The sequence below is a fragment of the Helianthus annuus genome, chromosome 17 (genome assembly GCF_002127325.2).
Source record: "Helianthus annuus cultivar XRQ/B chromosome 17, HanXRQr2.0-SUNRISE, whole genome shotgun sequence".
Lineage (NCBI taxonomy): Eukaryota > Viridiplantae > Streptophyta > Magnoliopsida > Asterales > Asteraceae > Helianthus > Helianthus annuus.
The window spans coordinates 9,030,784-9,055,864 of record NC_035449.2 but is presented as its reverse complement, the minus strand read 5'-3'; the positions used below and the strand labels follow the sequence as shown (position 1 = coordinate 9,055,864).

General features: G+C 37.0%; 2 protein-coding genes across 2 annotated transcripts; both read right to left on the bottom strand.

The window, feature by feature from the left end:
* Positions 1 to 22: 22 nt before the first annotated feature.
* On the bottom strand, positions 23 to 3,300 carry LOC110922244 (pectin acetylesterase 8). The gene is made up of 12 exons (XM_022166547.2): positions 3,086 to 3,300; positions 2,910 to 2,992; positions 2,666 to 2,798; positions 2,505 to 2,584; positions 1,861 to 1,947; positions 1,647 to 1,771; positions 1,499 to 1,559; positions 1,335 to 1,388; positions 1,157 to 1,234; positions 610 to 715; positions 371 to 519; positions 23 to 282 (listed from the first exon to the last, which is right to left on the bottom strand). Exons 1-12 carry the CDS (start codon positions 3,294 to 3,296, stop codon positions 184 to 186), a joined length of 1,266 nt encoding a protein of 421 aa, XP_022022239.1. The 5' UTR covers positions 3,297 to 3,300; the 3' UTR covers positions 23 to 183.
* Positions 3,301 to 7,959: 4,659 nt separating this feature from the next.
* Positions 7,960 to 23,600, bottom strand: LOC110923670 (LEAF RUST 10 DISEASE-RESISTANCE LOCUS RECEPTOR-LIKE PROTEIN KINASE-like 2.1). The gene is made up of 2 exons (XM_022167733.1): positions 22,889 to 23,600; positions 7,960 to 8,324 (listed from the first exon to the last, which is right to left on the bottom strand). The coding sequence occupies exons 1-2, from the start codon at positions 23,598 to 23,600 to the stop codon at positions 7,960 to 7,962; spliced, it is 1,077 nt and encodes a 358-aa protein (XP_022023425.1).
* Positions 23,601 to 25,081: the final 1,481 nt, after the last annotated feature.

Below are 25,081 nucleotides of genomic sequence, written 5' to 3'. Positions count from 1 at the left end.
AGCGTTTTAACCGCTTGAAATGTTTAAATATAATATTTTGACAATAAAAATTAACTAAGATTACTCGCATCAACATAAAACGTGCATAAAGAAAAACATTATTTGTGATACATGATAGGTATATCACTTCTGTGATGTTCAACTTAGTCCATGCCAAAAAACTATACATATATAAACCATTGACTAATCGATGCAATAATGCGGCAACACATTTTGGTCATCGATCAGTTGGACGGCATAATTTCTTTCGTAAAACCAATCACCAACTACCTCTGCAATAGCCTGTGAAAATGTGTGTTACAAAATGATATATAGATTGATATGGAGACTAGCTAAAAGCACCATGCATAAAGATATACATATAGTTTACCTTGTGGTTTAGTTTTGAAGAAAGACTTCCCAACCATTTTCTTTGATATTCGCATTGACCATGAGTAAAACAGTTGTTAACAAACCATCCTCTTCTTGATGAACCATTTTGGGCAACCAAAAATGCTTCTAAGAACTCGGATCTAAAATCTAAACCACAAACAAGTGCAATCTCTCAACTAAAAGACACTCCAAAAAAAAAAAAAAAAAAAAAAAAAAAAATAGAATGAGCATATTAACCTTGAAGCTTTTGAATTTGGTCAGTTGAACATGTGTTTATATCTTGCTTGCATTTGGTGAATAGTCCACTAGGATCTGCTTGTGGTGTGGCCAAGATGTTTTGTACCTTTAAATAAAAAAGAGTTTACTGTCATTTTCGTTCATGTGGTTTGTTCACTTTTGACATTTCAGGCCAATTTTAAAAAATGCACCTGACATACTAGAAACGTGTCACTTCAGTCCAAAAACTAAAACTCAGTTAAGTCAGACAGGTTAAATAAAGGGTATTATTGTCAATTCATATATTTTTTATTTTCACCGTATTTTATGAATCGACAATAATACCCTTCATTTAACTTGTTTCACTTAACTGAGTTTTAATTTTTGAACTAAAATGACACGTTTCCAGTATGTCAGGGAGGAAACTGATATATTTTTGAAAATTGGTCTGAAATGGCAAAAGTGAACAAACCACATGGACGAAATGCCAGTTAACTCAATAAAGAAAATCACAAACTTAAAATGTAATCCTGTGATGTCAAAATCATGAAATATCACTGAAGCTAACCTGGAAGGTATCATATGTTGAGTGTAATATAAATACAGGTGTTTGGACATATGGCATGGCAAACTGTGGGTAAAAGCACTGTCACACAATAGCATATGATTACAACATATTCATTGGTAAAATGGGTTTGATTAGTCCCCTTAATTGTATATATGACAATATGATTACTAATGCTTACCAAACTAGGTTTCATTTTCGAAGTACATTCAGGGTACAAGTTCTTCGACGATCCCTGTAAAACACAACTTTTACTTTACATGAATTCAACAAAACAATTTAAGGATAATCATGTAAATAACAATTGCTCTTCACTCTGAATACTAGAAAGAGTGAAGAGCGTACATGTAACGCAACCACTTGATCATAGTATCCCTCAAACTTATATTCTCCAGAGAGGTCTTTCCTGTTAAGGGTAATTAGCATGAGAACGATATATGTCCGATACAAGATTTATACATTTTAATTGGTAGACATTAGTAGCTTCACTTACACATGAGCAAAATAACCGGCATCAGAAAAACATTTGACTCGGGTATTTGTTGGAAATATTGCTTTAAACTTATCACAATGAAGTATGGAAGCCAATCCACCAGCCGAAGACCCCGACAAAAGAGCCTGTCCGCAACGACTCTTTAAGTTTAGTAAACTAAAAACAAAGAGCATACAAAGTAACTAAATAGAGGTTAGGGAGTTTAATTAATTACATTTGATGCAGATTTCATTCCTTTCCCAACCAACTCTTCTATGATGACCTTGAAGACTCTTGCACCCCTAAAGTGAAGATTTGTAGCCTTTCAAAACAAAGACAAAGACAAAATCAATAAGTTAACTATCACATAATTTGATTTTTGAAATTATGTAATAGTAAAAGCATATGGCATATATCAAACAGGGTTCTTTAGATAACCACAAATTACACTATGTATTGTAGGTTAACTAAATATCCGTTAAGACATTGCCACATCACCGCCACATCACAAGTTGACCATTAACTAAATTCTCCTTAACACTGTGTTGTGGGTTAAATAACACCCAATACCATTAACTATACAAAAAGAAAGAAAAAGAAAATGAAGGTGGCATGTGATTGGTTGAACCACCATCTTTCCCAACTTCTTCCATTAACATCGCTGATGTGTTAACTAAATTCCCATTAACTAACCCTATTAACGGAGCGGCACGGTGTTCCGCTCATTTACAGGTGACGTGACTCCGTTAATAGCTTCTTAATTAACCCACAACACATATATTCTTATTAAAGAACAAAGGGAACCACTTTTTGACCACCCCTATTCTCTACTTATTTGAGGTTCACAAAATAACATCCATCTATCTATACATGACTTACAGGATCAACCGCTTCTATATCTCCGGTTAAGGATGATCCGTCACAGTACCTCATAGCGACCCTATTCCAGTTATAAAAGCCTATCGAAAACAAACAAAAGAACCTTTTGTTATCAAGATCATGGGACAAAAAGGATAATTAATCATCAAAGTAGTTTGTACTTGGATTTAATTCTTGCTTATTGCTTAAAATCCCTGTGAAGTTATAGTCGGAACTCTTCATCTTCTTCGACGAACCATATTGACTATATGTCCTCATACGACAATCATTTACCGAATTGCACCATCCTCCACCCTAGTATAAGTCCAGTCACCCAAACATACATATACTTACATACATGCATACAATTTATTTACATGTATAATTCAAGTACATATATACAAACATGTATGCTACTATTCCAACCTGTATGTGAACCAACCAATTGTTGACACCATCTCCAAAACCTGCATCAAACTGGTATGCAGGTGGACTTCCATCCAAACAAACTTAACAACACCATTTTTATAGCAATTAAGAACAAAACTTTTAAATTTCTATTAATAGAAATTAAACTGTTTAAAGAATGGTTATTAATTAACCTGCTCCTTTGGCCACAGCTCCTTCGATGATGGTTATAGCCACTTCACTTGTACCTTCTACTTTTAGAAATATGATCAATACACATACTAGTGTGTGTGATAGCCATAGGTTTGATCTTACTTGTATCATCATATATAGGAATACACACAAAAATTGCCTCTGAATTATCAAGCTTGAATGCATGTGTGTGCTATATATACAAGAATGCATGTGAATAGTGAATTTCTATGTATAAAGAGCAAAACTTTATATTTTATAAATATCTAAAATTTAGAAATAAAAATGAGATGAAGAATTCAATATGAATGTTCTATATATGTTATGGTCTTAAATTCATAACCACATAACTAATAAACTTCTTATTTCCTATGTATTAGTTAGCAAAATTCGGCGTGGGACGTTTTTACTATTCAATTTGTGTACACTTTTCACCCATATGCTTTTGGTCTTTTACAACTTTGTCACAAAATATTGTCCATCTTTACCACAACACTTTTGCACTTTCAACTTTGGTCCTATATGCTTTTCTTCTTTTACGAACTTATCGATTTACATTTCCGTCTAAATTTTACGAGTTAACATGTTGCAAAGCGCGTTTGTGGTTCAACCCTATTACGTTTTTTTTTTTTTTTTTTTTTTTGTGGTTTAATGGCTCCGTCACAACGCTATTAGTTATTCTTTTATATGATATACGTTTCAGTCTAATTTTGGTGAATTAACACACGTTGCAATGTGCTTGCATAGTTCGACATTTTTACGTCTACTTTTTGTTTGATTTAGTAGTTCCGCCGCAAAGCACGGATTCTAAATACTAGATGAAAAATGTAGAAAAATGTCATAGCATTATCTAAGTAGAATAAAAGTCAGATTATTTGTATGGAGGTCCATACCGCATTACATTAGTCCATTATCCTCCACTGAATGAAGCACCTGCACGCGTGGTTCGGTAAGAAAAGACGTGGCACGTGCGGTTTGGTATTATTAGTGTTTTAAGCACCTCAAAAGAAAGCACGATAGAGTGCCCACAAATGTGAGATAATATTACTTATTCTTTTAATTAACCAACAATATATACACACATTACATATATAGGTATTAGGTACATAAGATTTTAATATGAAAGAGTTAGCAAGCTTTTTATAGATGTTGGAAAAATACATACCGTTTGAAGTCTTTCTCGTTTCAAACTAACTTTGAAACAATAAAACTTGAAAACTATCTTTGAAAAAATAAAACTATTAACATATGTCATATATTTGAGAGTGTGAACTTGATATGCATGTTTGTACTTTGATATACTTGTGCATTATTATTCACACTTGGATTTAAGTAAAATTAATATTTAAATATATAAAAATAAACATGTCGTAACTGTATACTAAAAATTCTATAAAATACCGTATTTTAAAAGTTATAAACAAAAAAAATATATTCTTAAAGTTATTAAAATAATAAAATAAGAAAGTGTATTGTACAATTGGCCTTAACGTACGAGCGTACACGATGATTATTCTGCATGTTATAAAACCTCAAAATCATAAATCCGCATGTTGGAATTTGTCCGAGTTTGTGAACCGCATGTTGGAAGTGTCCGAGTTTGTGAAACCGCATGTTGGAAGCTTCGGAGTTTGTAAACTGCATGTTGGAATCTTCCGGCATGTTGGAATCATCCGGTTTTGTGAAGTCCGCATGGTAAATCTTCCGGGTTTGTGAGTCTTCTGAGTTTGTACGTTAAAGTCCGCACGTTATAACCTCAAATCCGCATGTTATATGTTCATCACGTACGCATTGTACGTTAAGATCAATTGTACGTTAACTAGCCCCTAATAAAATAAAATAATAATATTTTTTTTTTGAACACCTCAAGCAACATAATAGAGAGTTCCTTACAAAATTCTCTTATAAACCACTTCTATAATTAATCAGTCAAATTCAAAATGCGATTTGAAACTACTAATCAACTTTTCATGTAGCCTGTAATCATCCTCCACATGTTCGAAAACCGATTAAAGCAAATTACCTACATCTACATATACCATGAGAGTGGATAGTGGCATCCCTTATTGGTTGGTTTTTTTATTTAATTTTTAAATCTTTAGCTTTACTAATACACGGGTATAGCACCTATATTTTTTTAAGTTTTCTTTTTATTGGTTAACTTTGTTTATATGCGTGTTTAGTTCCTCTGTTTTAACTTTGGTAGTGTCCATACCATGAGGGGAAATAGTGTCAGGCAGCCGCCACCCCTCATTGGTCGTTTCTTTTTGTATTTAATTTTTAAAACTTTAGCTTCACTAATACACGGATTTAACCCCTCTATTTTATTTTTTTAAGTTTTATTTTTATTGGTTAATTGTGTTTATATGCGTGTTTAGTCTTTCTCCTTCAACTTTGATAGTGTACATGTTTAGTCCCTGTATTTTTATTCTTTAAAGTAATTGATTGTCGCTTTTTTATTTTACTTTTAAACCTTAAACTTCACTAATATACGTGTTTAGCCCCTCTATTTTTAGAAAAAAATTGGTCAACTTTGTTTATATGCTTGTTAATAACAAATATTACCGTATATATACCTAAAAAGTTTTATACGAAAACTAGGACACTACTGAGCGAAAAGTTCGGGAGGTCGGACGTCCCCCTCGACCCCTTCTATCATGCGCCCCTGATTACAATATTCACTTTCTATCTATACATTGGAAGGGTAACCAAGAAAAAAAAGGTTGGCCGGAATTGGAAGGGTCAAAATCAAATTGACAGGTTTTTTAGGTTTTTTAGTTACTTTTTTAGTTTTCTCATTTATATATAGTTTTCTTATGTTATAAAACCTCATTTATCACCGTGCAATCATACAACATTAAAAATGACAATAAATAAATAAAGTAAAACAAATAACTAATAGATTTGTCCTCTTTTTTTCATAGCATAAAATCGTTCCATCACATCTCGTTTTTTACTTTATGAAAAAAATCTTTTTCGACTGCACAAACCATGACATTGTTAAAAAATCCGGGCCTACTCGATTGCGTAAATCCGCCTTGAAAAGCTTCAATTTAGAATAACATGTTTCAACGGTTGTGGTTTTTTAGATTGTGGTTTCATCAAAACATTCGTTGGTGTTTCATTCGGAATTGTATCATCATCACCAACCCGATTTTCATTAGTTCCTTCGTATTTTCTTTTGAAAAAGTTCCCAATTAAAGATTATTTTTAGATTGTGGTTTTATCTTATTGTGGTTTTATCTTCACTAGTTCACTTCAAAGTATTCAAGTATTCAACAATGAACAATTCCTAGTTAAACATTAGAAAATAGAAAAGTATAAATGATAAATCAAACTATCAAACTAACAAAAATCAAACTATCAACTATCGAAGCATAAAATTCTGAATAACAAAAATCAAACTATCGAACAAAAATCAAACTATCAACTATCATAGCACAAGAAGAAAAGAATACTCACAAACAATCTGCGGATTTTAATCAGCCGATGTTGGACTGCTTGTTCGAATTTTGACCAGTTCTGTGAATCTACAATTGCACTTCTGCTTCTACGATTGCACGTCTGATCAGTTGACTAAGTTCTGTGATTGCACTACAGCTTCTACGATTGCACGTCAGGGGTATCCTCGTAATTGTTTAGGGGTATCTTTTGTATAAAACCGACAAAAAAATATGCTACCGATAAGAAGTTGAGCCGTAGCCTGTACTACGGCTAGTTGAATGCCTGTTTCGCCCCTGCTACCAACAACCCCAACACCACATTACTTATGTCTCCTAGTCCTCATTTAGTCGTCGGCTACTTGCTCAAAATGATAAGTGGTCTAGATTGATTCATTTAGTTCACAAATAAGGCCACAAATCGGGTTTTTGGCCTAAATTAGGTTGGGTTGGGTCAAAGAAAGTAAAACCCGGTTTTTGTGAACTGGTTTGATTCCAACTCGGTTTATAAGAGGGAAAGGACGGGTTTGTCCGGTTTGAAACCTAGTTTTAACCGGTTCGAGTCTGACCAGGTTCAAACCGGTTTAGAGATATAGTTTTATAAATATTTGCTAAATGTGTATGTCAACTAGTGAGGTGCATGCACAACGCGACAGGGAACATAACACTTAGGTTGCTTATTTTAGGAATGTGCATGGTGTAGTTCAGTTTGATTTTCAGCCAAAACCGTAACCAAAACCAAAACTTTCGGTTAATGTATTTCAAAAACCAATCGATTCCGATTGTTTTGGTATTAGTTAATCGGTTGTAAACATTGGGTCAGTTTTTTCTTATTAATAACCAGAAATTTAATTTTGGCCAAAAAATCTAACTTGAGCGGAAAATTCTTACTTGAGTTTAAGTACTCATGAACACAACATTGTTTTCACAAAATTTATTTCAAGAGCTTCAAGGAAAATAATTAGACACAACCGTGTATTCATAAAATAATGAACACATGTTATTAGAGAAAGAAACAAATATTAAAAAAATTAAATGGATTAAAACATATATTATAAAAATTGAAATTAAATATTATTTTTGGTTGAAAATAAATTTTAAATTAAATACTGTTTCTATCGTTCATCTAGATTATAGTTGTTATATTGTTAATTTGTTGTTTAGCTGAGTATTAGTGTTGAATATGCATCAATTTGATATGTGATGCAAGAAATTTATGTTTTTTTTTTGTCATACTTGAATACTTAAGTGTGATGAGCATATTTTATTTCAGTATTCATAAACGTGATGTAAAATTATACATGCCAGTTAAGCAGTTATCCCCAACACTAGAATTTAACATTAAAATAATAATATAGATCACAACGGATCTAACAATCCTAGTTTACACAGAATCAATAATTCAAGATTATCACATATAAGCTAACAGACCAAAATCATAATTCATATGAATTTTGCTGACCACTGCTCTCTTGCTCACTTTGTGAGGTGCTACATGCGTTAACCGGTGCTTGATAAGAAGGAAATGATGGCTTTTGTGGAACATCCAACGCTTCCATGCTTCCCTCTAACATGTCGATAACTTCATCGATTGATGGTCTTTGTGTTGGAACGGTTTGTATGCACCACAAACCTACTATTGTCATCTTTTTAACATAATCGTTTTCTTCTACACTCGATACACCATCGAATACACACTCATCTTTCTCAAGACGATTGTAAATCCAATTAGGAAAATATGAATCACTTGTACTTTTAGAACCTACCCTAACATCCACATTTTTATTTCCTCCAACCATTTCTAGAATCAACATTCCATAACTATATACATCAGATTTATGGGACACTCCTGTTGGTTCAGTTCTGTTTGTGCATGAAGGAAAACAATATAAACATACCTGTCACCGCAGACAGTGCAGAGGAGAATCCAGTTAGAGAAGACGACATGGAGTTCGACATCTTTGTCAAGGTGATCTGGTTCCTCCTTAGGGTGCTAACTGATGATGGGGACTTAGAAACCGAAAAGGGTATCGGTTAGGAGAGGAGGTTTCGTGATGATGTTATGGCTAATGGGGTGGTGTAATTGTGTAACTGAGTAACCCCTAAACCTCCACATAACTCTCCTTATATAAGCACCAGGAGGAAACCTAATTAGTTACTAAGGGCAATATGGTCCATCAACAATTACCAACTAATTAAATAATAGGTTCTAATATATTTTGATCTCTATAATGCAAATGATTATGATGGCTATAGATTAAATATTAATACGTAATATATTTAATCTTACATTCTCCCACTTAGCCGAGTAATCATTTACTATGAGTATTAGATAAGCCTGATCAGGAGTTAACACTCATTTTAGCCTTAAACAAGTACTATAGCAGAAAAATACAGCCGTTGAATCATTATGCGACTCAGGACCCCCATTAATCATACTATAGCCTTAATTTAAAACCTAATCATCATGATCAAAATACGCATAAGCCCTTTGTTTGATTTGTAACTTTTATTTGTCTATATGCCATTATACCGGTTGAACATATTCTAACAGACATACAAAATCAAACTTGAGGAAATTTCATTAATCATAAAACATAAGCTAGTACAATATGCTCAAATAAGGTCTTTACATAATCCCATATTCCGAACATGTTCTTCATAAACCTTAGGAGGGAGACCTTTAGTCATCGGATCCGCAAGCATATCCTTAGTACTAATATACTCGATACAAAGATTATTTTCCTCAACACGTTCACGTACAAATAGATATTTCGTATCGAGATATAAACCAGCTCCAGTCGAATTGTTACTGTTCGAGAAACTAACGGCAGCTGAATTATCACAGTAAAGCTTCAATGGTCTAGAAATGGAATTAACGATTTTGAGTCCAGTGACCAGGTTTCTAATCAACATTCCATGACAGGTTGCGTTATAGACAGCAATGTATTCTGCCATCATTGTGGAAGTTGTGGTCAACTGTTGTTTATGACTCTTCCAAGAGATAGGGCCGCCTGCTAACATAAAGATATAGCCCGAAGTGGATTTCTTGTCATCTTTGCATTTGGCAAAGTCAGAATCAGAATAGCCCACCACTTCTAAATGATCACTTCTTCTATAAGTCAGCTTATAGTCTTTCGTCCCTTGCAGATATCGAAGTACCTTCTTAGCTGCTTTCCAGTGATCTAAGCCAGGATTAGTCTGATAACGGCCTAGCATTCCAGCAATATAAGCGATATCTGGACGAGTACAGACTTGAGCATACATCAAGCTCCCGACTACTGATGCATAAGGTATCTGGCTCATTTGCTCCTTCTCAACCTCTGTTGTCGGACACTGAAATGAACCGAAAACATCTCCCTTAACTACTGGAGCGACGGAGGGTTTGCACTGTTGCATGTTGTATCGTGTAAGGACACGATCAATGTAGGCCCTTTGGGACAATCCTAAGATCCCTTTGTTTCTATCTCGGTGAATTTCGATGCCAATGACGTAAGATGCATCTCCGAGATCCTTCATGTCGAAGTTATGCGAGAGTAAACGCTTCGACTCATGCAACATATCTAAACTATTACTTGCCAATAGAATATCATCTACGTAAAGGACAAGTATAGTAAAGTCACTCCCACTCATCTTGAGGTAGGTGCATTGATCCATTTGATTCTTCATAAAACCTTGCTTCTTCATGACTTCATCAAACTTGAGGTACCACTGACGTGATGCTTGTTTTAACCCGTAAATGGATTTCTTCAGCTTACAGACTAGATGCTCCTGACCTTCAGGCTCAAAGCCTTCAGGTTGCTTCATGTAAACATCTTCGTCCAAGTCTCCGTTAAGGAAAGCGGTTTTAACGTCCATCTGATGCAGCTCTAAATCGAAATGAGCTACTAGGGCCATGACGATCCTTAATGAATCTTTACGAGAGACAGGCGAAAACGTCTCTTGATAATCAATTCCCTCTTTCTGAGTGTAGCCCTTTGCAACCAATCTTGCTTTGTAGCGTTCAACGTTACCATTCGGATCCAGTTTTGTTTTGAACACCCATTTGCATCCTACGGGTTTGACTCCGTTGGGTAATTCTACCAAATCCCAAACGTCATTTTTCTTCATGGAATCAAGCTCATCAATCATTGCTTTATTCCATTCAGAAGACTGATCACTGCTAATGGCTTCATTGTAAGAGATAGGATCATTGAGCTTTCCGGGATCCATTTCAGTCAGGTAGGTAACATAATCATCCCAATTAGGAGGCCTTCTTTGCCTGGATGACCTCCTGAGTGGATTATCGGGTTCAGCGTTGTCTTGGTTTTGAGCGTTTGATGTGCCTTCGTCATGAGGTATAATGGGTTCTGATTGTAGAGGTGAATTTGGAGTTGGTGCAGTAGCTTCAGGTGTAATAATTGCATTGGGTACAAGAGGAGTAATCGGAGTAATGGTAAGCGACGAGTCTCTCCCCCCCCCCCCCCCCCGCGTCTTGTACTTCTTGCAATTCTTCGTAAGGGTTGGTACTGCTCCCACTGACCTTGAAATCCTCCAGGAACGCGGCACGCTTGGTTTCAACAATACGGGTGACATGGGAAGGACAATAGAAACGATAACCCTTAGAGTTCTCAGGATACCCGATAAAGAAACAGGTAACTGTCTTAGGGTCAAGTTTCCTTAGGAAAGGATTGTAAAGTTTTGCTTCAGCAATGCAGCCCCATACTTTCATATATTTAAGACTCGGTTCCTTCCTGTCCAAAGTTCATAAGGAGTTTTAGGGACAGACTTAGAAGGAACTCTATTGAGTATATGAACAGCTGCTTTCAACGCTTCAGTCCAGAGGAATAATGGTAAGTTAGTGTTGGCTAACATACTGCGCACCATGTTCATAAGGGTACGGTTTCTTCTTTCAGCGACACCGTTCTGCTGAGGTGTACCAGGCATGGTGTATTGGTTCACAATCCCCTGGCCCTTACAAAACTCATAAAATGGACCAGGAGCTTGACCCACATCAGTATGTCTTCCATAATACTCACCGCCTCTATTTGATCTCACAACTTTAATCTGACGATCTAATTGCTTTTCAACTTCAGCCTTATAATCTTTAAAAGTTGTTAGAGATTCAGATTTCTCCTTAATAAGATACAAGTACATATAACGAGAATAATCATCAATAAAGGTGATAAATGAAGTATGTCCTGTTATGCCAGCGATTTGGTAGGGACCACTAATGTCAGTGTGAATGAGTTCTAATAAATTAGAACTCCTAGTGGCACCTTTCTTATTCGCTAATGTCATTTTACCTTTAAGACATTTGACACATGTTCCAAAGTCAGAGAAATCGAGAGGAGGTAAGACTTCATCCTTTACGAGACGATTTAATCGCTCTTTTGAAATGTGGCCTAAACGCTGATGCCACAACATGGATGAAGTCTCTAAGTCTCGTTTCTCTTCCATCTTTGTGAGTGATTCATTAATGTTATATGACAACAAAGATTTGGAAAAGCCATCATCTAGTTCTAATCTATAGAGACCTCCATCCAGAACACCAGTACCATAAAGAACAGAATCATAATGGATAGAGAGTTTGCGATGACCATGGGAAACAATAAAACCGTCCATGTCTAACTTTGGTCCTGATACAAGGTTCCGAGTTACCTCAGGAACATATAAGGTATCATAAAGTTTAATACATAAACCAGTTTTCATAACTAATTGTAATGTTCCAATGGCCTTCACTTCTAATTCTCGATCATCCCCAACCTTAAGCGTTCTTTGGTTTCTTTCCAGCTTCCGGATTGAAAGGAATCCCTGAGTAGAATTGGTAACATGAACCATAGAACCAGAATCAAACCACCAAGAATTAGCAGGAACACTTAAATTATAGGACTCAAGTATCATAAAATAATCGTTACCTTTCTTAGCCAGCCACTCCTTAAAGTCAGGGCATTCCTTCTGCATATGTCCTGTCTTTTTACAGAACTTGCAGCGGATACTGCCTAAGGAGTTCTTAGAGCTGGAAGGTGCACTTGTATTAGAGTTAGGATTAGGCCTTTGGACTTTTGAAGCATCCTTCCTATGATAATTGTTCTTCCTTTTCTTAGAGTTGGAGGTGGTGAAGTTGGCAACATCAGTAGTGCGATCCATCCTCATGCGCTCTTCCTCCTGTACGCACATGGCGACCAGCTCACTCATCGTCCATTTTTCCTTCTGAGTGTTGTAGTTGATCTTAAATGCTTCAAAGGATGAAGGAAGCGAAGTAATGATGAAATGAACAAGGAAACCATCACTGATTTCCATTTCCAGCCCCTTCAGCTTATTGGCCATGTCATTCATCATCATGATGTGCTCGCGAATGCCGCTCCTCCCATCATAGTTAGTTGTCACCAGCTTGAGAATAAGAGTACTAGCGTGCGCCTTAGACGTCCCTTTGAACTGCGCCTCCACATGTTCCAAGTAGGTTTTAGCATCTTCAGAATCAGGAATAGCTCCCCTGATTGCATTGCTTATGGATTGCTTCATAAACATGAGAGACATGCGGTTACACCTAGTCCACTTTTCATGAGTTAACTGCTCAGCAGCAGTACTTTGAGTGGTAAGGTCCGCTGGCTTTTTCTCTCTTAGAGCATAATCAAAATCAAGCAATCCGAGAGTAAGCATGAGAGCATCCTTCCAAGTAGCAAAGTTATCACCAGTCAAAGGTGGAATCCCGCAGTTGGGTGCTGTTAGTGGAAATAAGATGAGCAAGTTATGATACTAAGGAAGAAATCCTAATGTGATCTAAGGGCACGTTAAACTAAGGCAGGCAAAATAATGACCATTTTACATAATGAAGCTGTGATAATGTCTATTACTAACATCAAAATAATAGACTTAACTAAAAATTCTACTTAAACGAAGACAAAACAGCTTTGGCCAGAAGTGTAATCATTTAAGCATATGTGCAAAGTGGTTGTAACAAATCAGCTTTGGCCAGAAATTGAAACAATCACTTTAGTTATTGGTACGTGCGCGACTATACATATTTTTACAATGAAATTACACACGAATTGGTTTTAAATTTATAAAAGTGATTATTACTTTTACATCAAAACACACACGAAAGGGCAAGTGTACCCCGTCATATATGTAGTAAAGTATCGGTAAGAACCAAGTATCGATCCACGGAAATGGGCGGAGAAATAATACTAGACCTTTGCCACTAAATTACCGGTAAAAACATAATTTGTTTTGGTTTTAATTAATCTAAAGTAAGCATAAATAAATATTTATCAAACATAGTAGATTATATATAAATAGCCTTGCTTAATACATAACCGCAGCATGTCAACTAAGTCAGTTTTGGCATTTAGAAACATTCGGTCAATTTTCCATTTCGAGACAATTAGTATCCCTTTCGGGAATCCTAACATGACAATCATTCGGAAAGTTAAAACGATAAACACACTTTAACCACCTAAAATTGTTCTTTAACATGCAATTGATAAATGTCTATGAAGATCTCCTAAAAATAAGTTAGTCATCCGTTAGGAGTTTTCTAACCTCACTTAATCAAGGAAAGCAACACCGATAAACACAATGCAACCACCGAGACAAGCATAAACTAGATTAAATCACAACCGAGTTCATTTTACAAATCTTACACATAAATTCACCAAGATAGCAATTTTGGCCGAAACTACTAACTAAGCTAACAAATCATGGCAAGAATTCGTAACAACACCATCTAACCCGTTAGAGTCCTTCCGTGAGGGCAAGCTCTCTTGATTAATAATAATTGCATTTTATTAAACCACTAACCCGTTAGAGTATCATGGTGCCTACATTTTAACCAAGTTAAACTAGTTAACCAAATTAAAAGTTTACTAATACATGATTAAATAAGCTTCATTTTGCAACTATCTTACCTAACCAAGCACCAATCATCCAACACAATTACTTATAATCAAGAAATCAATATCAATAACAAGGTTGCAAACTAATCATCAAAGATAATCATAGAAAATACTTCAAAATGTCATTACAAACATAGATTAACATACTAATCAAGCAAGGGATTGTTGTGTTTTTGCCCAAAGGCTTACATTAATACATAATAATCAGTCTAAATGCTTGAAACATAACAAAATCATGGAAAGATTTGAGAAACCAAACCATAAACAAGCATAAGAATGAGAATCTGGATAGTAAATGAGCAAAACCGGGCAATGTGGCTTGAATCCGAGTGAAAGCAGCAGCCTTCGGAGCCTCAAAATCGCCTGCAGAGCTCCCAAAATGTCCAGAGTTCCTAATAGAATGGTTCTGTTCTGTTTTTATGCTTTTTCGAAGTTGCACGGTCGTTCTTGGTTTGGCACGGCCGTGCACTTTAAGCAATTATTGGTGGTGGTCCACCATACCGTGTGACATCAGCAGAGTTGACTGGTCTTCGGTCTCGCACGGGCGTGCCATGGGGTGCACGGGCATGCATATCCGGGATCGGGGCTGGTCATCGAATCCGCATGGGGGTGCAACCTTTCGCACGGGGGTGCAACCAGTCGCACGGGGGTGCAACCAGTTGCACGGGGGTGCGTTCCCGAGATTTCGTTGCACTCCTGATCGCACTGGGTGTGCAACTCCGAGATGAGCCTTGTTGTCGCATCCGCACGGGGGTGCCACCAACCGCACGGGGGTGCGTTCGCGAGATTTCGTTGCACTCCTGATCGCACTGGGTGTGCAACGCCGAGCTGAGCCTTATTGTCGCATCCGCACGGGGGTGCCACTCACCGCACGGGGGTGCAACTTGCCCAGATCAGATTTCTTCACAGAATCTTCGCAGCTTTGTCGTTTCGTCCGGAAAGTCCTCGTTTTCACTATCATCTTGTCGGGTATGCTGTAAACAAAAGTATACATGATTAAGTATCCGAATGACGGTTTTACGGCCGAAAACGCATAAAATGGGGATAAAATGGGGGACTAAAATATGTGTAAATTAGCGAATATCAAATCTCCCCACACTTGAACCTTGCTTGTCCTCAAGCAAGCTGAACTAAAAAGCAATAAAAGAAGGAAACAAACAAGAACGATAATTTACACACTATTTTATTGAAAACTACTATAAACGGTTAGCCGGTTTGTCGAAAGACAACATCAAAAGACTCAAACCCAACAAGCATATGCAATTATAAAGCGACAACCAAAAAGCCGTGGCTTCACATTTAATCGACTCAACATGTTAATCTTCACACGACTCACAATGTTCACATACACTCGGTTTTATTTATGAAACATACATATAATGTGTATGTGCAAACACTCAATGCCTCGTCAATGAAACATGCAATATCATAAGCTTGTCATAAGATCTCGTCTCCACCAACCAACATGCAAATAAGTGTAAATCAAGAGGTCTTTACGGGTTGTAACGTTAGGCTTGGGCGAAGGGTATGGAAGTAGACATATAAAGTGGCGAAAATGGTTAAAACTCGGTAGTAGCGTTTAACTAGCAACAACGTAAACAACTATACATACAAATGCCTTAAAAAGGCGACTATTGCGCAATCGAGCTTATCAACGAAATTTAACATTTAAGTGTTCAAAATTGCTCGATTTTATCAACTTCACCCTATTTTAGGGTGTTTTATTTTCTGTTTTCTTTTTTTTTTTTCTTTTTTTTTTTTTTGCAAACTATACAATAAACTGAAACAAACGCTAGTTAAACGATTATTTTGCCCGAGTTTCAACACTAAAAAGGGTTTAAAACATACAAAGGCTAAATTTGGCTAAGTGGGCGATAATGTGGGTAAACAAAGGTAAACGGGAAGGCTCGACATGGTTAATCCTAAAGGGTAATATAAGGTGAACGGGAAGCACAACACAAAGAACAAGGTTTACAACAAAGGGGTAATCTAAGTGCCTCTATCACTTTTACACAAATTCACAAGTTCATGGTTTTAACAAGCATACTAGTGACAAGTTCTATATTACACATAACATCCGGCTCACTCCTATATCCGAAATGAACAAATATATAACAATAGGCTCAAATATGCTCACGTAACGGATGGAATGGGTAAAAGTGTGAAAACTATCATGTAAGTCTTTCTTTGTTTGTCACGCTTTCCGGTTTCCTTTTTCAAAAATATTTTGCTTGTCGAGTTTTTATCAAGTCTGATGCTTTCTAAAACACAATCAACCGGTTTATTTACTAAAATATATACAAAATACAGGTATTTTTGAATGATTTTTCTGATTTTTTTTTATTTTTTTATTTTTATATAAATATGAGGACAAACAAAGTTAACAAAGTTAACCCCCTCCCCACACTTGAACTTCGCATTGTCCCCAATGCGAAACCCGAAATATAGAGAAAAAGGATAATAGTACTCCCCTCAAGATGATATCTGATGAAACGAGACTTCCAAAGCTGTGTCTGTCATATGCTCCGGTCCAAGATATGTCGGATCTGCAAGTATGTCACATGTACACCAAAACAGAGCAGTAACAGCATAAACATAAAAACCATAATATACATAAATAGAAATACTAGAAATCCCAACAAAGACAAGACATAAAGTAAAGTGTCTGAAAATAAAAAGTACATAACCGGGGGTGTTGAAATAACAACCAAAATGAACACCCGAAATATAAAGCACTGAAATGCTACTACCACCACCAGCTACTCATCATCACCGTCAGCACCACCTCCTGGTTGACTCGCAGCTGCTCCTGGTTCAGCCGCATTTGTTGAAATTGCTGGTACAAATCAGGATAAGATGGGATGCCGGGTGGCCAGTCTTGGTGCTGCTGGAACTACTGGTGTGGTGGTGTGGGTGGTGGCTGATTCTGCTCCTCCTCTTCATGCTCAGCCGAACACACAGTTATGAAGATTCTGTCAAACTGATCTGGGTGTTTCGCACGGGTGTGCGAATGGACGCATGGTCATGCGTCACCGAGATCAGTGGTGGTGCGGTCTTGATTATCGGAACATGACGGGATTGCACGGACATGCGACTGGTCGCATCACCGTGCACATCCGGCACCACAGTTAAAAATCATGAACGACCCGCGTACGCACGACCGTTCCATGTACAGAACGACCGTGCGATCCCGTTTTCTGCAGATTCTTAACCTCGAATCAGAACAGTCAAATCTTTTCGAAATTTTTTAAGTTTCTAGTGACAGGGGGTTAGGAAATCAGCCGGGTGTTCATGATTTGTGAAGTTCTTGCAAGGGCTAGGGTTTCGATTTGTTTATGAAGGGAACCCTAAAAAGCCTTGAAGAAATCGGAGAATCTAACCCTAGAAAGCGATAAAAACAGGAAATTGACAAGAAAAAAAAGAAAAAAAAAAACAAACCGTGCGAGAAGATCTGAGAAACCGTGCGAAAAATGGTGCGATTTTGGGGAAAAAAGAATTGGCCAGGAACGAGAGTGCAGTGGGGTTTCGCGAATGTGAGAAGTGGATGCAGATGAGGGCTTTTATATGGAACAATGAAAAAATGCCCCTGACCATGCGCATGGTCGTGCGGATTTTCGCACGGGTGTGCGGATTTTCGCATGGGGGTGCGGATTTTCGCACGGGGGTGCGGATCCGATGTTGACCCATTCTTGCACGTTGACCTCGGTAATGCACGGGGGTGCGACTCGAGGTGCAGGCCAGCCCGAAATCGCACGGGCGTGCGACCAATGGCATGGTCATGCCAAATCTGCAGATGTGTCTGTTTGCTGCAGAAACCCGTTTCAGCACTCTTTTTGGCCATTTTTCGCCATTTTTACCATCCGCAACATGTTTTAACAATATTCCCACGTAGACCCTTCACTCGGCACGTATAAAAACTGTACAAACAAACGGAAACTACCAAACACTCCTAAATTACGCTAAAACTAGAAAAACACATAAAAAGACGATACTACCCCTAAAGCGCTTTTGACGCTCTTGCTACATTTTTAATCCGCGAGTCAGTAGCGTAGACTCATGCTAAATTTTTGTCGGCGAGTCGATAGCAAGACTCATGCTAAATTTTTGTCGGCGAGTTGATAGCAAGACTCATGCTAAATTTTTGTCGGCGAGTCGATAGCAAGACTCATGCTAAATTTTTGTCGGCGAGTCGATAGCAAGACTCATGTCCCCACACTTACGCTATATGCGGGGTGTGGAGCTCGATAACCTCCACCGCCGACTCGATCGGCCCTCCAACGTAAACCTTCAACCGATGCCCATTTACCTTGAAAATAACGCCGTCCGCGTTCTCTATTGCAACAGTCCCATAAGGAAATACCTCTTTTACTGTGTATGGTCCTGTCCAACGTGAATGAAGCTTTTTCGTAAACACACTTCTTGCCGTCAGCCATGATGATGTGTCCTTCGTCGGCTGGGCCCTCTGTCTCAGCGGATACCACCTGCTCGTCCACAGCTGCTGCGAGTTGCAGCGCAACCGCACGGGATCTCTAATGAAGACGTCTCCTCAGATCACGCTCGGGTTCGTCTGAAGGCTCAGCAGCGTCGGGAGCGGGGGTTGAGGACACGAAAAATTGATCGACAAGAATATTATATTATTATTATTATAATAAGGCTGTTTTTTTTTTTTTTTGCTGAAAAGAAACAGAATATTATTTTAAATGGGCTGAAAAATTTATAAAAATCCGAAAATGGGCCCGAAATTTTATAAAAATTAAATGAAAATAATCGAATCGGCTAGTGTAAAAACGATTTTTAAGAGCCGAAAATTCAACGAATAAATGAATAAATAAATCCGGATTAGAACAAATAAATAGAATAAAAATTTACAAGTGTACAAAAGAATCATGAAAACGAATAAATTGAATTGAAAGCATGAAATATCAACAAATAAATCAACAAATAAACAATCACAAAAATATACACAAATATTAACAAGTATATACACCGATAACACAATGACTCGGGTCGTTCCTAAAACTCGCCATTCCCCGGCAACGGCGCCAAAAACTTGGTACGTGCGCGACTATACATATTTTTACAATGAAATTACACACGAATTGGTTTTAAATTTATAAAAGTGATTATTACTTTTACATCAAAACACACACGAAAGGGCAAGTGTACCCCGTCATATATGTAGTAAAGTATCGGTAAGAACCAAGTATCGATCCACGGAAATGGGCGGAGAAATAATACTAGACCTTTGCCACTAAATTACCGGTAAAAACATAATTTGTTTTGGTTTTAATTAATCTAAAGTAAGCATAAATAAATATTTATCAAACATAGTAGATTATATATAAATAGCCTTGCTTAATACATAACCGCAGCATGTCAACTAAGTCAGTTTTGGCATTTAGAAACATTCGGTCAATTTTCCATTTCGAGACAATTAGTATCCCTTTCGGGAATCCTAACATGACAATCATTCGGAAAGTTAAAACGATAAACACACTTTAACCACCTAAAATTGTTCTTTAACATGCAATTGATAAATGTCTATGAAGATCTCCTAAAAATAAGTTAGTCATCCGTTAGGAGTTTTCTAACCTCACTTAATCAAGGAAAGCAACACCGATAAACACAATGCAACCACCGAGACAAGCATAAACTAGATTAAATCACAACCGAGTTCATTTTACAAATCTTACACATAAATTCACCAAGATAGCAATTTTGGCCGAAACTACTAACTAAGCTAACAAATCATGGCAAGAATTCGTAACAACACCATCTAACCCGTTAGAGTCCTTCCGTGAGGGCAAGCTCTCTTGATTAATAATAATTGCATTTTATTAAACCACTAACCCGTTAGAGTATCATGGTGCCTACATTTTAACCAAGTTAAACTAGTTAACCAAATTAAAAGTTTACTAATACATGATTAAATAAGCTTCATTTTGCAACTATCTTACCTAACCAAGCACCAATCATCCAACACAATTACTTATAATCAAGAAATCAATATCAATAACAAGGTTGCAAACTAATCATCAAAGATAATCATAGAAAATACTTCAAAATGTCATTACAAACATAGATTAACATACTAATCAAGCAAGGGATTGTTGTGTTTTTGCCCAAAGGCTTACATTAATACATAATAATCAGTCTAAATGCTTGAAACATAACAAAATCATGGAAAGATTTGAGAAACCAAACCATAAACAAGCATAAGAATGAGAATCTGGATAGTAAATGAGCAAAACCGGGCAATGTGGCTTGAATCCGAGTGAAAGCAGCAGCCTTCGGAGCCTCAAAATCGCCTGCAGAGCTCCCAAAATGTCCAGAGTTCCTAATAGAATGGTTCTGTTCTGTTTTTGTGCTTTTTCGAAGTTGCACGGTCGTTCTTGGTTTGGCACGGCCGTGCACTTTAAGCAATTATTGGTGGTGGTCCACCATACCGTGTGACATCAGCAGAGTTGACTGGTCTTCGGTCTCGCACGGGCGTGCCATGGGGTGCACGGGCATGCATATCCGGGATCGGGGCTGGTCATCGAATCCGCATGGGGGTGCAACCTTTCGCACGGGGGTGCAACCAGTCGCACGGGGGTGCAACCAGTTGCACGGGGGTGCGTTCCCGAGATTTCGTTGCACTCCTGATCGCACTGGGTGTGCAACTCCGAGATGAGCCTTGTTGTCGCATCCGCACGGGGGTGCCACCAACCGCACGGGGGTGCGTTCGCGAGATTTCGTTGCACTCCTGATCGCACTGGGTGTGCAACGCCGAGCTGAGCCTTATTGTCGCATCCGCACGGGGGTGCCACTCACCGCACGGGGGTGCAACTTGCCCAGATCAGATTTCTTCACAGAATCTTCGCAGCTTTGTCGTTTCGTCCGGAAAGTCCTCGTTTTCACTATCATCTTGTCGGGTATGCTGTTTTAGGCCTGTAAACAAAAGTATACATGATTAAGTATCCGAATGACGGTTTTACGGCCGAAAACGCATAAAATGGGGATAAAATGGGGGACTAAAATATGTGTAAATTAGCGAATATCAGTTATGCACTTGCTAAGTATGCCATCTATGAAAGAATTAAATCAGCTTTGGCCAGATATTAAAACATTCATGCTTATGATGCACACTTAGCATAGCTTTCGTAATACTTGAATGATAAGTAGATGTATCAAGTCAGCTTTGGCCAGAAATGATATATCAAAAGCTCATTCAAGTTAAGCTATTCTGGTTTTGCAAAAACATTATCTGATTCTGATTTGTTAACTAAGTAAATTACAAAACCATTTATTTAATAGCAAACCACCCGTTAGCGCGGATCGAACTAAAATAATGAGGTTTCGAGTCGCAACCACGGTCTCGAGTAATGACGTTATGGTTGCGAGTCGCAACTACGGTCTCGAGTAATGACGTTATGGTTGCGAGTCGCAACTACGGTCTCGAGTAATTTCGTTATGGTTGCGAGTCGCAACTACGGTCTCGAGTAATGACGTTATGGTTGCGAGTCGCAACCACGGTCTCGAGTCGCAACCTGATGATCTCGAAACTTCCTGTTACAGCTGTTAATTGTGATATCATAACCGAAAATTCGAAATTAAGGGATTTTGTGATATTATTTCCTGTTTTAAAATGATCTAATTTTATCAAGTATTTCGTAAATCATAATCTGTTTATCTTTTAACAGTTTTCGGAAATTTTAGAAGACAAAATCAGATCAAAACAGGAAAAAAACACTTAATAATCCGAATCATATTCCAAAATATAACAGAATTTTCGAATTTTCACATGAACATGATGAACCCTAATCATAAAAAATAAAATTCTGGAACCCGAAACCTGAAACTTTTAAGATTCTGAACATATTTCGTTTGTAAAACATAAACCCAGTTAAAATCGGTGAACATACAATTAATTCTTTTTCCCAAAAACAAAGATCTCGAGTCGATGTTCATGACTCGAAACGGCTGTTAAGTTCATAAGGTTTCAAAATTCCGTTTTCCAAGTTTCAATCCCAGAATTATGGATACGAAAACAGAACTGACTAATCAACATATGCTCTGATACCACATGTTGGTTCAGTTCTGTTTGTGCATGAAGGAAAACAATATAAACATACCTGTCACCGCAGACAGTGCAGAGGAGAATCCAGTTAGAGAAGACGACATGGAGTTCGACATCTTTGTCAAGGTGATATGGTTCCTCCTTAGGGTGCTAACTGATGATGGGGACTTAGAAACCGAAAAGGGTATCGGTTAGGAGAGGAGGTTTCGTGATGATGTTATGGCTAATGGGGTGGTGTAATTGTGTAACTGAGTAACCCCTAAACCTCCACATAACTCTCCTTATATAAGCACCCAGGAGGAAACCTAATTAGTTACTAAGGGCAATATGGTCCATCAACAATTACCAACTAATTAAATAATAGGTTCTAATATATTTTGATCTCTATAATGCAAATGATTATGATGGCTATAGATTAAATATTAATACGTAATATATTTAATCTTACAACTCCTCCAATGCTTTTGTTGAAAACTTCAGGTGCAATATACCCAATGGTGCCTCTAGCCTCCAACATAGAAACAATGCTCTCATTCCTAGGGTATAGCTTTGCAAGTCCAAAATCGGCTATCTTGGGACAAAAGTCATCATCAAGGAGAATGTTAGGCGGCTTTATGTCAAGATGGAGGATACGAGGGTTGCACCCACGATGCAAGTAGTCAAGACCGCGTGCTATTCCAAGAGCCACCTCATACAACTTCATCACTTCTAATCGTATGCTTGATTTATGAGAATCATGATCACTATGTATAAACTTGTCTAATGATCCATTTGACATGAACTCATATATGAGAGCTCTCTTATGATTGTCCGAACAAAACCCTAATAGAGAAACAATGTTAATGTGAGAAATCCTGCCAATACTAGCGACTTCATTAATGAACTCTTTTCCACTTGCTTTAGACGAGTGTAAAACTTTAACCGCGACAAGGCGACCGTCTGATAGTTTCCCTTGATACACAGTTCCAAACCCTCCATCCCCTAATTTGGTTTGAAATGAATTGGTCATTTTCTTGACATCAACATAATTGTACCTCTTGGTGGTTAAGGATCCATATTGCTTGATAAAGGCCTCAACACTTATATCATCTTCACATTTATATTTAAATGTGGCTATGTAAGTGATAAGTGAGAACTTCATAATGTAACATATTATGCCTATCAATAGAAATGATAGTAGAGAAGCTCCAACTCCTATAACTGTTATGATAAAAGATTTGAAGCTCGTATTAGAACACCTAACTAAACACATTTTTCATATTTATTCAAATTAAAATTGATCAACCAACCGTGTACTTACCTACTTTCAATATCCAGTTATTTCCTTGCCTTGCGATACCTAAGTTTAATAATCAAGAATTAGAAAGAAAGAAAAAAGTGGTTTACATAGGCTAGAAGTTGGCTATAAAGTTCAAATTTCATAAAAAAATGTAAAAAGTCATAAAACAACATAATATCAACCATTAAACACGCCAAAAACCAACAAATAACATAATGAAGATTACTAAAACATCATATATGTGAGTTTGGTATTGTGTCTTAGATGATAAGCATCTAATTATGGAATAACAAACATAATATTGTGTGTTTGAAGTTTTTATAGACTATTAGGGTTTGAATATGTTGTTTTAGTAATCCTCACACTGTTATTTGTGAGTTTTATGACTGAAATTATAGTGTTTTATGACTTTTTACACTTTTTAGAAAATTTGGATTTTATAGCCGAACCCTACCCGGTTTATATATACAAAATGTAAAATGTTTATTTTATGATAATGTAAATCATTTCCTCTAACTCAGTGGAAATTAATGGACTATTTTATGTGTATATATACCATCCACTAATGTTATCAAGCTTTAACAAGTAAATAACAACTAATTACGTTTAAACTACACGGTGTGGAGGGGCTTGAAGATGGTGCATTATGCGACACGTGGACCATGCGTCAGAACGTGGCGTGATGCTAAAACAGACGGTGTGGGAGTGGCGTGGTTGGTAGCGCTTATATATATATATATGTATATATATATATAGAAAAAGTATATCGTACATTACGGCTTAACGTACTTTACGTACAACAACGTGCGTGATTTGTTCTATAACATGCGTGATTAATGTTTTCAATATGCGTGATTATTGTGTTTCAACATGCGTGATTTTGGATTTTTGAGTTATAACGTGCGTGATTTTAAAATGAACGTGCGTAATTACCTATTGTAACAACCCTCACTAAAATTAATATTTAGTATGATAATTATGCAATAAGGAAACCCTAATTAAGTTTAGTATGATTAATTAATCAGTTAATCAATATTAATTAAGCTAACAAGATTAATTAAGCTAAGTAAGGTCTATTAAAAATAGATATATATGAGGTCGTATAAGAACGTTTAATATTAATAATAAAATATATTATTTTTTTTCCTTACTCCGTTTTTAATGAAACTTAGGTTAAAACGTAGATAAAAATATGCTCGTTCTAAAGACATATTCGTCGTTTTATAAAACGTTATATTTTAAAAGTTATACAAGAAAAACGAGTTAAGCAGCTGAAATAAAATAACTAAGCTAGCTAGCTAGCACGTCAAGCTAGCTAGCAAGCACGTCACTTGAATCCCACA

Excerpts from the sequence above, each read along its gene's own strand:
- LOC110922244 (XM_022166547.2), bottom strand. The coding sequence starts at position 3,296 with ATGCATTCTTGTATATATAGCACACACATGCATTCAAGCTTGATAATT. Across the intron at positions 1,560-1,646 it reads GCCGGTTATTTTGCTCATGT|GAAAGACCTCTCTGGAGAAT; the intron begins GTAAGTGAAGCT and ends TACCCTTAACAG. Across the intron at positions 1,235-1,334 it reads CGAAAATGAAACCTAGTTTG|TGCTTTTACCCACAGTTTGC; the intron begins GTAAGCATTAGT and ends ATTGTGTGACAG.
- LOC110923670 (XM_022167733.1), bottom strand. The coding sequence starts at position 23,600 with ATGAAGTTCTCACTTATCACTTACATAGCCACATTTAAATATAAATGT. Across the intron at positions 8,325-22,888 it reads TGTAAGATTAAATATATTAC|AAATGGTTGGAGGAAATAAA; the intron begins GTATTAATATTT and ends TGTTGATTCTAG.